Below are 14,066 nucleotides of genomic sequence, written 5' to 3'. Positions count from 1 at the left end.
ATTGCTAACTTTTATATTGAACATTTTGAGCAACATGCTTTAGATTCTTCTCCTTTAAAACCCAAAGTCTTGCTTAGATACGTTGATGATGTTTTTGCAATCTGGTCCCATGGTCACCAGACACTAGACACATTCCTTAGCCACCTAAACAAACAACACAAATGCATACAGTTCACAATTGAGATTGAAAAACAGAACGCACTTCCTAGATATACTTGTCACACGTCTTCTTTCTGGCAATCTTTCCTTCACTGTTTACCAGAAACCGACACATACTGGCCAATATATACACAATAAACTCCTACCACCACCCAACACAAAAACTAGGTATCATTAATCCTCTAAAAAACAGGACTCTGAAGATCTGCTCCAGTGAACATGCACTGAAAGACCAATTTAAAGTTATCAGCAATACTTTTCAAAAAAATGGGTACAGCCAAAACATTATTAACAAAATTCTCTACAAGACCTCAATAAAAAAACAAAGACAAATCAGACTACAATAAAACATAACTATTCCTTACATTAAAGGGACATCAGATAAAATAAACAGAATACTTCAAAAATACAACCTCAGAGCCACCTTTAAGCCTCCTGCAAAATAAAAAAGCTTACTCATCCAAAGAACCAGTCCCTCCACTGGCCCACCCTGGAGTATACCGTATTTATTGCGCCTGTAACATACCATTACAGGGGAAACAGGGCGCACAATTCCTATCACACAAAAAGAACCTAAACGACACATTAAATATAATAATTATGGTGAAGCTGGCCTTTCTGATCATGCCCTGAACACCTTACATAGAATTGACTGGAAAAGCACTAGTTGTTCACATCACACCAAAACATGGTATGAACGCAAATTTAAGAGGCCTGTGAGATTATCAACCACCCCAATCTGAACAATAATGACGGTATAAAAATCCCAAACATATGGAAGGCACATGTTCAACCCATGGAACACCTTCCTCTCTAAGAGTAACTATAAACAGGACTGTAGATAATCCAGGATCCTAAATCAAAATTAACAATTGTAATGCTAAAAGTAGGACATCATTGTTACTGAAAGAAAACTATCTATAAGAAAGAATGTTTATTCATGTTATCATAAATAGAATTTAGCTTGACATAGTTTCTAAATAATTAATTTTTTTTTTCTCACTAGAGATCATGCCAGTAGAATAACCTGTGATCAAATCATTGTTTCTCTAGCTTACTGTATGTAATGTAACTCAGCTTGTCCTGTATATTTGTATATGCTCCAGATGATGATCTTAATATGAAGATCGAAACATCGGGAAATTAAAAGTTATTATAACACGGTTGTAAAATCCATAATTTCTAAAATGAATGATGATGTAAACTTTTCACATAGTATTCTTATATTATCCTTATACCCCATAAGTAGGGTTTCCAGGCGGGAATTTTTTTCGTTTTCCCCGTTCCCGAATCCCGAGAAAATTTTTAATAGATTATTTTTTATTAAATCATATTTTAATATATTTTTTTTATAGATTGCCATCACAATGATTAAAGAGTATAAAGAATGTTGGGAATATTTTAGAAAAGATAAAGATAACGAATCAGCTCGTTGCCAAATATGCTCCAAAACTTTGCAATGCAACGCATCATCAACCAGCAGTCTACATAGGCACCTAGTATACATTCATGGAATGAAAAGGAAAAAACAGTCTGAATTGAATAATGATGAGTGAATGCCTTCATCTTCTAAGAGATAAACGACAATTTTACATTATGTCAAGGGACTGAATTTAGAAGAAACCATAATCAAATTAGTAGCCTTGGATGGGATATCAGTCAACACCATAAGTTTCACAAGCAGAGGAATGCAGTTGCCAAGAAGTCCATCTTCAGTTATGACACTGATACATAATTATTATAGTAAAGTGAAACAACTGTACATCCAGAAATTGGAAGTATTCAAATGTGATAATAAATAAAAAACTGAGTATTTCAATAGACGAGTGGACCAGAAGCAAGAACACCCCTAAGGAAAAATGCAAAAGTTAAATTTTGTTTGTGTTTATAAATAATAACAATGCTTACAACATTATATAAATGCAATAGAACATGTTGAAGGTTACAGCTTATGTTTCAACAGTGATGAATAGTTAATAATTGGAATTGTTCGATTAACGTTTTAGATTACGAAACAGATACACTGTGATCTAACGCAGTGTCAGAATTATCACGTTCGACCAATCGCAGCCAGACTCGCCGATATTCGTTTGCGCTTCTCATTGCACATAACTAGTGAATCTGACGCTGCTCTTTGGGCAGTGCATGCGTGCATGCGTTATTCTTTATTGGTGCATGGTGAGGGTGAACTACTTTTTGCAAATCTTATTTTATTCTGTTAAAATAACATATAATTATTTATTTATTATAAATGCAGGGCTCAATTGTGACAAGTGTCACTGTTGTAAATATGAAAAGAATTATATATTTTTTTTTCAATTATCATTACACAAAACAAATGCACTGTGATCTAACACAGTGTGAGAATGATCGTGCCAATCGCAGCTAGACTCGCCGATATTCGTTTACACTTGACACTGCTCTTTGGGCAGTGTATCGTATGTTTGCTCTCGTTATTTCTGTGAGATATGAAACTTTTATTATTGGTGTTTCTAAGTAGTGAGGGTGAAATATATTTAATAAAGCAATTTTTTAACATTATTAATAAATTGGTTACTGATTAGAATAAAAAGATTTTTTTTAAAATTTTATTTTGTATATGCAGCACCCCCACTTAAAATTTTCACATTAAGGAATTTCACATTCCTTACATTAAAGGGACATCAGATAAAATAAACAGAATACTTCAAAAATACAACCTCAGAGCCACCTTTAAGCCTCCTGCAAAATAAAAAAGCTTACTCAACTCATCCAAAGAACCAGTCCCTCCACTGGCCCACCCTGGAGTATACCGTATTTATTGCGCCTGTAACATACCATTATAGGGGAAACAGGGCGCACAATTCCTATCACACAAAAAGAACCTAAACGACACATTAAATATAATAATTATGGTAAAGCTGGCCTTTCTGATCATGCCCTGAACACCTTACATAGAATTGACTGGAAAAGCACTAGTTGTTTACATCACACCAAAACATGGTATGAACGCAAATTTAAGAGGCCTGTGAGATTATCAACCACCCCAATCTGAACAATAATGACGGTATAAAAATCCCAAACATATGGAAGGCATATGTTCAACCCATGGAACACCTTCCTCTCTAAGAGTAACTATAAACAGGACTGTAGATAATCCAGGATCCTAAATCAAAATTAACAATTGTAATGCTAAAAGTAGGACATCATTGTTACTGAAAGAAAACTATCTATAAGAAAGAATGTTTATTCATGTTATCATAAATAGAATTTAGCTTGACATAGTTTCTAAATAATTAATTTTTTTTTTCTCACTAGAGATCATGCCAGTAGAATAACCTGTGATCAAATCATTGTTTCTCTAGCTTACTGTATGTAATGTAACTCAGCTTGTCCTGTATATTTGTATATGCTCCAGATGATGATCTTAATATGAAGATCGAAACATCGGGAAATTAAAAGTTATTATAACATGGTTGTAAAATCCATAATTTCTAAAATGAATGATGATGTAAACTTTTCACATAGTATTCTTATATTATCCTTATACCCCATAAGTAGGGTTTCCGGGCGGGAATTTTTTTCGTTTTCCTGTTCCCGAATCCCGAGAAAATTTTTAATAGATTATTTTTTATTAAATCATATTTTAATATATTTTTTTTATAGATTGCCATCACAATGATTAAAGAGTATAAAGAATGTTGGGAATATTTTAGAAAAGATAAAGATAACGAATCAGCTCGTTGCCAAATATGCTCCAAAACTTTGCAATGCAACGCATCATCAACCAGCGGTCTACATAGGCACCTAGTATACATTCATGGAATGAAAAGGAAAAAACAGTCTGAATTGAATAATGATGAGTGAATGCCTTCATCTTCTAAGAGATAAACGACAATTTTACATTATGTCAAGGGACTGAATTTAGAAGAAACCATAAGCAAATTAGTAGCCTTGGATGGGATATCAGTCAACACCATAAGTTTCACAAGCAGAGGAATGCAGTTGCCAAGAAGTCCATCTTCAGTTATGACACTGATACATAATTATTATAGTAAAGTGAAACAACTGTACATCCAGAAATTGGAAGTATTCAAATGTGATAATAAATAAAAAACTGAGTATTTCAATAGACGAGTGGACCAGAAGCAAGAATCGCAGATACATGAATGTTTATGTACATTGCAATGAGACCTCTATGAACCTTGGTTTAATAAAAGTACATGGGAACTGACCTGCGGAAAAAGTGTTATCTTTGCTTCAGGAAAGATTAGAAAACTTTCAGTTAAAACTTGAAAGTGATGTGGTTGCAATTACAAGTACAGCTGTTATGGAAAAATTCGGAAAATTATTACTATTACTATTATTACGGGCAACTCCAGGGAGTCATTAGACTCATCGAGGGAGGCCCCAAATCATATTCGTCACAACTATTCGACATTCATACAGTATCTATCATACCTCGCCTAAACTCATTCACTGTCACAGCATCCCCCACAGACTCAGGGAGCGCATTCCATTCATTCACTACTCTAAAAGTAAAGAACCCAGCTCTAACACCTTTACTAACCACACTTTTGTCCAGTTTCCATGGATGTCCCCTAGTCCTCCCACAACCAGCCCTGTTCTCAAAAATATCTTCTGAATTAATTTTATAGAAACCCTTCAGTAATTTGAATGTCTCAATCATATCTCCCCTCCTCCGCCTATCAAGCAACTTTTGCAACCCACAAATCCTCAACCTGTTCTCATACGGTTCATTCCACAGACCTGCTATCATCTTGGTCACGCGCCTCTGGATCCTCTCCACCTCCTCCCCATCAAGAAGAAACCTAGGTGACCAAATCTGAGCACAGTAGTCAAGATGGGGTCTTATCAAGGCTCGATACAGAGGAACAATAACCTGCTTGTCTCTGCTTGTCAACGTGTTCTTCAGTAACCAAGTGATTTGATGAACTGATTTGGCCACTTTTGCAATGTGTCCCCTAAATTTCAATTCCTTATCCACCAACACTCCTAAATCTCATGCCTCATCAATTTCCTGGAGCACGGTTCCACCAATGCAGTAAACTGCCGCCAATCTTTTCACCCCAAAATGCATAACCTTACATTTTGCCACATTAAACTGACATCCATTCTCCTTAGCCCAGACCTCCACTCTATCCAAATCATCCTGCAAAATTTTGACGTCATCTGCATTCACTATTGCCCTACCCTACTTCGCATCATCTGCAAACAAATGAACTGTTCCTCTCAGATCCTTTCCTATATCATTTATGAACAAATTAAACAGCAGTGGTCCAAGAACAGATCCTTGTGGCACACCACTAGTCACAGGCCGTCTTGTGGACTCTACTCCTGAGTAAACCACTCTCTGATATCTCTCTGTCAACCACCCTCCTATCCATCTCACCAACCCTATGTCCATTCCCATATGCTGCAATTTACTGATTAGAATTCCATGTGGTATCCTGTCAAAGGCCTTAGCAAGGTCCAGTAGAATCACTGTAAACCCATTACCCTTATCCAGTTCAGCCGTTACTGTGTTATAATACGTGAGCAAGTTACTGAGGCATGACCTACCCTTCACAAAACGATGCTGTCCCTAATACAGTATCCCATTTTCTTCTATCCAATCTTGTATTTTCCTCTTGACTATTTTCTCTAAGACCTTGATAATGATTCCTGTTATGCTGATTGGCCGGTAATTTTCAACAGCAAAAATTATCATCGACTATTCAACAGTACCGCTACAACCATGCACTACATCTAGTTGTAACAAAAGTATTTTATGTCAAAAAGTTGAAAGGTGAAGCGTCAGTGACTTGTAGCAGTGATAGTGAATTCAATACAGATTCTGAATATGATAATGACGATAACAGTGATTTGAGTTAGATGGTGTGGCCCGAGCTGATCAGTATGATTTGCAAGATGATCTATCTTCGGCAATTAGCAGCGTATACGAAGAATCATAAAAATATTTAAATATTCTCCTTTTGAAGCAAGAAATAACCAAGAAGGGAAAAGAGGGAACTAGAAGTCATTTTGTACTGTAAAACACGCTGGAACACACTAGAGAGAATGATAGAGAGATTTTTAAAGATCGTAAATCTGATTAAGACTGTTTTATGAGAGCTGAAACTCAATCACTTATGGAAAGAAGAGTTTTATGAAATATTGAGAGGTATGTTGAATTGCTTACAACCTGTAAGATTAGCAGTTGAAGCCTTAGGCAATAGAGAAGCTAATATTCTCACAAGTGAAGGAATTTTTAAGTTCCTGTTCAGTAATTTAGAAAAACAGAATTTTTCAATGAGCCAAATGCTTTTAAAGGAAATAAAATTTAAATTGGTTAAACGTAGAAATAGAGATCTTGTGTCTCTCACAAAGTACTTGAGCAACATTAGCTGTTTATGTGAGATGGAAGAGGATGAATTTTTTGCCTTGTCAAATAAGAATGAAATTGTACAATTGGTGAAGTCATTAATCGAAAAACTTTTCAAAGGAATATTTACAGCAGAAGAAGTTCCAATAAAAGAAATAAAGGATGTCCTTACAGACAGTTCTGACATTAAATCAGAATCTGATCTGAAGAGTGAATTGACTAAAGCAATATCAATTTCGACAAAGCCTAGCCCTATACATGCAGACAAAATATTTGCTTCTCTAAGGAAGGAAATGTGCTTATATGAAGCAAAGCATTCTCTCACTCCCAACTTGAAGATGCTTTTAGACGCATTCTTAACAATTCGACCAACGTCTACAGAAAATGAAAGAAATTTTTCCACATCAAGTATATTTGTTACAAAGCGAAGATCAAAGTTTGTCTGATCAGGCAATTAATGCTCGATGTTTCTTAAAGTTTCATTTTAAAAAAATGACAAATAAAAACTATTTGAAGTATTTTTTTAATTTTCAAACGAATAATATTTGCATTTTTTTTCTGTTAATGTTTAATTTAATAAATAAAATATTTAAATGAAATTGGGAATGTTAATACATTGTGTGATATATGTAAAAACTCACTGTATACTATAAGGGTTGGTTAAATAAAGTTTGCATTAATTACATTGTTTATATTTTGAGAAAACCTGAAATATAACAGAAACCTAGCCAAAACGATACTGTAGTGATCCCTATTTAGCGCTCAGGGCAAGAGATGCACTAGTCATGGAATTCCGGTCGACCTCCTTTTAGGAAATTTCATTTACTCATTTTTTGCTTCGACCTCTTACATATAGGAGTGTCTTGAAACCTCTGAAAGACTGCGCTGGGGCCACGAACTCTGGTTGCCCCACTTTCTCTACGGCTTTTCTGTTTATTAACATTTACTGTTATAGCCATTATTATAGGTGATCAACGAAAATTAAATAAAAAAGATTATTTTGGGAATTCTTGAGAAATATGATTTTCCGTTCTCGATTCCCGAAGGTTCCAAAATGAGAGGAATTTGGAAACACTACCCATAAGGATACGTAATAGAAATTTCACTGTGTAAAACGGTCCAAGATCCTGAAGTGGATCTTGGACCATTTTAAGGGGTTCGCATTTTTTCCCACAAGAAATCTATTTTTATTTCTTTGACTTTTTGTGGTGGTTTAAGGTAAAATGAAAATGGGAGATGAATGGAATTACAAATTCCATTCATCAATTAGGAAGTATTAGATAGCACAGTGTGTGTGAAGGGATTAACTATGTGAGTATTTAAAAATTTAGACACTGCAAATTTTAAGACTGATCTTACTACTAGAAAATGGTGATAATGAGACTTAAAGAGAAAATCTCAGTACAAAATATTTCATTTACATTACTTGGTGAGTGTGCATGAATATTTGTGAGGCAGTGAGAAAGACTACACTAATCACCAAATGATGAATTCAAATCAGTACAGTGGTAACTTGCTAATCCGAACCCTCCAGTGATCCGAACTGCGGTTTGAAAGAAAAAAAGGTTTATTTATTACATATTATTTTTATTAAAATATAGAATGATGGTACAACATGACAAAATTTCATGCCGGCTGGGGCGTTGCCCGGTTAAACAAGGCCCCCGTTGTTTTCGCCAGGGAACCAGGGCGAACAGCGAAAAGTCAGCTACTGGAACAAATCTGAAAATAAACCCCAACTCAACATCACCAGAGTTAAAGATCGGTACTATCAACGTAAGAAGCCTGAATGGCAAAGAAATGGAGCTAGCTGAGGAATTAGATAAGTACCAGATCGACATAATAGCGGTGACTGAAACAAAAAAGACCAAAACTGGTGAGATCTTTCTGAGCAATAAATACAAAATGTTATATTCAGGCAATGACAATCAAGGAAAAGGAGTAGCCATAGTATTCAACACAAAATGCGAGGCTAATCTTCTTGAATGGCAGGCAGTCTCAAGTAGAGTAATGTGGGCAAATATGAGAATGGGGAACTGGACAATGAGACTTATTTGTGCCTATGGTCCCACAGAAGGTTCTACTAAGGTAGAAGTGGAGGAATTTTTTGAGGCTTTAGAAAAAGCAACTGACACAATGAAAAATTGGTCCTTGTTGGAGATCTAAATAGCAGAGTAGGAAATGATTGTGAGACATACAAAAATATTTTGGGAAAATTTGGAGAAAAGAGCAAAGCTAATAATAATGGCAAATATCTGTTGGATTTCTGCTCAGGACATGGACTGGTTATTACTAACACCATGTTCCAACATAAAAATGTGCACAAATTCACATGGAGAGAAGAGGCTAGGAATAAGAAAAGTCTCATTCACTATGTTATTGTTGATAGTGATGTTTTCTCCCTGGTGCAGGACACCAGAGTGTACAGAGGATTTGAAATTGGAAGTGATCACTATTTAGTCTTGAGCAGGATAAAATTGAATTTCATATCGAAAAGAATAACATGTAAGAAAGTTTTAAAGTGAATAAAATTTGAGCAGCTCTCAGATGTGAACTGTAGGCTAAAATACACAAAGATTATTGAAAAGAAAATGAAAGAGTTTGAGAACCTTGGATATTCAGTGGCAAACTCTGAAGAAAACATTGATTGATTCTGCCAGAGAGGCATGTGGTGAGGTTGTGTGCAAGGATAAAAAATCAGAACTCCCTGGTGGACACAGGAAGTTAAAGAGGCAGTGAAGGAAAAGAAGAAAGCATATCAAAAGTTCCTGGCAAATAAGAAGTCAGCTTTTACTCTTACAGAATACAGAGACAAATGTAAGAAAGCTAAACAGTGTGTAAAACTAGCTAAACAAAAGTCATGGGAGGACTTTGGCAAGAATATAGAAAATAAATATCAAGAAGGTAGCAAAATATTCTGGAGGTTGTTGAAGAAGCTTAAGAATGGAGGAAAGAGTGCTGTAAAAGGAATTAGAGATGATAAAGGTGACATGAAAACGAGAGAAAAAGATATCCTTGAAGTATGGAGTAACTTTTGAAAAACTGCTAAATGAAACAAGCAGTGATGACAGCACAGTGGTAAAAAACACTGACCAGGCATGCAGTCAGAAATACATATCCATACTAGAAGTAGAAAAAGCCATCAAAGGCTTGAAATGTGGAAAGGCAGCAGGAGTAGATGATATTCGACTAAAAATGCTGAAGTATGGTGGTATAAGAGTCTTACAGTGGCTGCACTGCATAGTTCAGAAAGCCTGGACAGAGGGACAAATTCCCGATGACTGGAGTAGAGCTCTCATAGTACCCATATATAAAAAGGGAAATAAAACTGAATGTGAGAATTACAGAGGTATTTCCCTATTGAGTGTTCCTGGCAAGATCTATGCAAGTATACTTGAGAAACGGTTGAGAAGAATTGTGGAAGAAAAGCTTGGTGAAGAACAAGCTGGATTCAGGCCAAATAGAGGCTGTCAGGATCAGATCTTCACTTTACGACAAATAGTCGAGAAAGCATGGGAATATAACAAAGATCTGTATTTAAGTTTTGTCGATCTGGAAAAGGCATATGACAAGGTGCCAAGAGAGAAGCTATTCAATACGCTGCAGTTATATGGTGTCAATGGGGCATTATGTCAAGCAATACTTAGTCTTTATTTGAGTTGTAAGTCAGCAGTTAGAATTGAAGGAAGTACAGGAAGATGGTTTAATGTTAAATCTGGTGTGAGACATGGATGTACATTATCCCCTCTGTTATTCATTATCTATATGGATCACATTATGAAGGAAAGTGGTATTAAACATGATATCAAAATTGGAGATGTTAATGTCAGCTCTTTGCTTTATGCAGATGATGTTATACTTCTAAATAAATCTGCTACAAGTCTGCAAGATTCTCTGACTAAATTGAATAGCTGTTGTAATAGATATGGTATGAAGGTCAGCAATAAAAAGACAAAGACAATGAAAATAGGCAGAATCATTGAAAATGTCAACTGTGTTGTGAATGGAGAACCGGTGGAACAAGTAAAACATTTCAGCTACTTAGGCATGATTTTTACTGAAGATGGCAAATTAAATATGGAAATAGACAACAGAATCAACAAAGCTGGTATGGTGGGAAGTCAATTAAATAAATTCATGTGGAATAAGAGAGAAATTAGTCGGAACACTAAATTAGCTTTATACAAGACAGTGTTCAAACCAGTTTTAACTTATTGATCTGAGAGCTGGGTCAGAAGTAAAACACTTGACCAAACACTAGAGACCACAGATACGAGAGTCCTGAGAAAGATTATAGGTGTGAACAGATGGCATCAATGGCAATATCATATTAAAAACGAGGATATTAGGAAAGAACTTGACATTGTCAGCATCCAGGAATGCGTTAGCAGAGCTAATCTCAGGTGATATGGTCACTTAAACAGAATGGGAGAGGAAAGATTAGCAAAACAAATGTTCTCTGCCAGGTTGGCAGCAAAATGACCCAGAGGAAGACCAAGATATAAGTGGATTGATACGGTACAAAGTGCTTTAGACGATAGAAATATAAGATCTGATAATGTTGGAGTCTTGACAAGTAACAGACTGATTTGGAGGAAAATTGTAGATAGGAAATTAATAATGATGTAATTTTTTTTTCATGTAGTACTATCATATCCTGTACACCCCTTGAGGGTACATGGCAGGAATTTGATGATGATGATCATGATATTTTTATTTAATAATTATTATTTTAACTATTATTATTTATTTTATTATTATTACATTACAGTATTTTTTCATACTGTCGATTGTACGGATACTGGAGGCTTATTTTGATTTATTGTGTGTTCGCATTTGCTTGGGCAGCCATCAAATCTGAAGCAATTCAAGCATCATGGAAAAAACTGTGGCCTTCTAGAATTTACCAAGATAACTACGGTGATAAACAAAAAGAGGAAATGCAAAATGTACATAATTTGGTTAAAAATATAAATCCAAATGTTGAAATTTCACAAAGAGATGTTACAGAATGGATTACAGGTAGAACTGAAAGTGAATTCAAAATCAAATTAGATGCTGAAATTATAAATATGACACTACAGAATGAATTAGAAGACGATGATGACGATAAAGAACTCGAAGAAAAAAAAAGTAGAACATGAAGAGGCAGATGACAGTTTTAATATGTGTATAGAATGTGCTAAGCAGAATGATGAAACGGCATTCCACAAAATTTTATTGCTAATGCAGCTCCAAGAAGAAGCATTCGAAAAAAGTTTAGCTTCCAAAAAGCAAAAGAAAATCAATGACTTTTTTTTACAAGGAAATAAAAACCTTTTTGTGTTATTTTGAAACTTTTTTTTGTGTTGTGTATGAGAAAGTGATATTTTTTATGCAAATTAAGTTAAGTACTGAACTATGCAATTTTATTAATTCAGAATCCTCAACAATACAGGTACATACCAACTAAATTTTTTACTAAAATAAACTTGTGTACTGTATTATTTTTTAAGTTTTACATTACAGTACAGCAGCTTTTTTTCTATCAGTTACTTCACTTATTCACAGAAATTAAATTGATGTACCATTAGAATCTGATTAATTTTGTCTTAAACGCTAGTTATTGTTGTCTCTTGGGAGAAAATTTGCTAATCCGAACGAGCACCGTTTTTATTAGTTCAGTTTAGTGAGATACCACTGTAGTTACTTCTGCTATTCTTTTTAATTCCAGGTATAATTTACACAAAGAGAGCAATAAGCTGAAAAAGTGGACTTACTTTCCCTAATTACAAAATTATTAGGGAAAGTAAATCCTAGTTGACCAATGATAGGTCACCATTTATTGCATTAGCATTTAGTTATTAACTTTTTTTTTGAATTTAAACATTTCTTTCACAATTTTTATATGTAGCCATTAAAAGGTCAATAACTTTGACTCTTGTCCAAAGGTATGTGACATAAGGCAGATGAAGAAAGATCTGTGGAACTGTCATGCTCATTCCACAAGGTATCGGAATGATTATCTGTATATGTTTTTCCCGACTGTGGAAAAGAACCTGTGCAGGTGATCACTGATCAGAAAGAAGACTCCCAGGTAATATATAGTTGGATATTAATGTATTTCTTCATTATTTCAAAGAGGGCTCAATTATGAAATAATCATTTCGAGTTGACAATCAGGCAGCATAGATTGTCATCTTCCTCTTTTACAGGTGGGGGAGGAGGCAGGTTAATTTCTAGGTGTAGGATAAATTAACAATTGTCCCATTGTCCCTCCTAAATAAGATAAAAACTGACATAAAAACAAATTAAAACTATTATGCAGTTATTAATAATCCTGAAAAATTTCTTAAGAATAGGAGATATACGCACATTGTTAATGGTAAGATGCATGATGATCTTTGGCACAAGATCACGGAATGTCTTGGTCACTATCTTCATATAAGACTCTACAAGGTTGCGTATTGTTTCCACTTGCCGTTCAAGCTGAGGATCTACTGACGCAGAGCACTCCTGTCCCTCAGCTTCACCATTGACACTATCAGACACTGTCCTTTCAGGATAGACTCCTGCACGAAGGAATGATGCTTTCCAACTATCTACTTCCTCCTGTCCCTCACATGAGAGCTCCAGCTGTTTGTAATCTTTATAAACATTTCTTTGTAGAACAAGGGAGCAAAAATAAGCAACATGAAATATGTAAATGACATTCTAATTCTCAAACAGTAGAAAATTAAATATCTGATTCTATAATAATTTTAAGATTTTCTGGTATTCTATTAGATAAAATAAATTTCACTGTTTTTTTTTTTTTTTTTCAATTACCTTACATACCAATTAGAGTATCGTATCTTCTGATTATGTGATCAAACAGAGAGAAGACCGAATACCATTTTTAGAAAAAGGCTCTATAGCTTATAAAGCTTGTAAGTAAAGCATATTTGAATTCTGAAAAGTTATGAACTGCCAACAATATAATACTGGCAGTTCAATCTTGTTATATAAACTAGTGATATGAACTAACTGTGATGGTGGAAATGCAATAATATCATTAAACATTATATCATATTACCCCCCCCCCCCCGCTTCCCAATTATATTTTATATGTATCACTGTCTAATGAAAATCTCAAAAGTGCCCTAATCATTTATCATGACTAATGTTTGTAACACATTCTTAACATATAGCCACATACATAAAAGAGAAATGACAAAATCAATACACAACTCTGTTTAAATCAATAAAGATGTTCTGCACGAGAATCAGACATATACATATTTATTATTATCTGAGGTATCAATTAAAGTATGTGGGTAAATTAAGATCAGATTAAAAACTTAATAATTTATGACAAATCTATGATTTAATGATTTGCTTAGTGCTCTTTTTAAACTAATTTCATTTTGATGGCTTTTAATGCCATTAAAATGAAATTAATAAATAAATGCAAAATTGATTGCATTACTATTCATTTACTAAGTACTTTGCAAGCATATATACGAATACTGGTCAGTTAGAAAAAAAATTACAGCTTGAAGGATAAGCTCTATTGAATGTCATA

General features: G+C 34.6%; 1 protein-coding gene across 6 annotated transcripts in view; it reads right to left on the bottom strand.

Moving 5' to 3' along the window:
* The window catches only part of LOC150103765 (dynamin-like), a 519,391-nt gene that overhangs the window by 102,576 nt on the left and 402,749 nt on the right, over positions 1-14,066 (bottom strand). For all 6 annotated transcript variants that reach the window (XM_090397139.1, XM_090397140.1, XM_090397145.1 and 3 more), the window contains one exon: positions 12,878-13,163. In XM_090397139.1, coding sequence (XP_090253265.1) covers positions 12,878-13,163 — 286 coding nt within the window. The remainder of the gene's footprint in view (positions 1-12,877; positions 13,164-14,066) is intronic.

The sequence above is a fragment of the Typopeltis vanoorti genome, chromosome 8 (assembly GCF_054136105.1).
Source record: "Typopeltis vanoorti isolate ZY-2024b chromosome 8, IOZ_Tvanoo_1.0, whole genome shotgun sequence".
Lineage (NCBI taxonomy): Eukaryota > Metazoa > Arthropoda > Arachnida > Uropygi > Thelyphonidae > Typopeltis > Typopeltis vanoorti.
The sequence above is the reverse complement of the archived record's forward strand: the minus strand, read 5'-3'. Positions and strand labels throughout refer to the sequence as shown.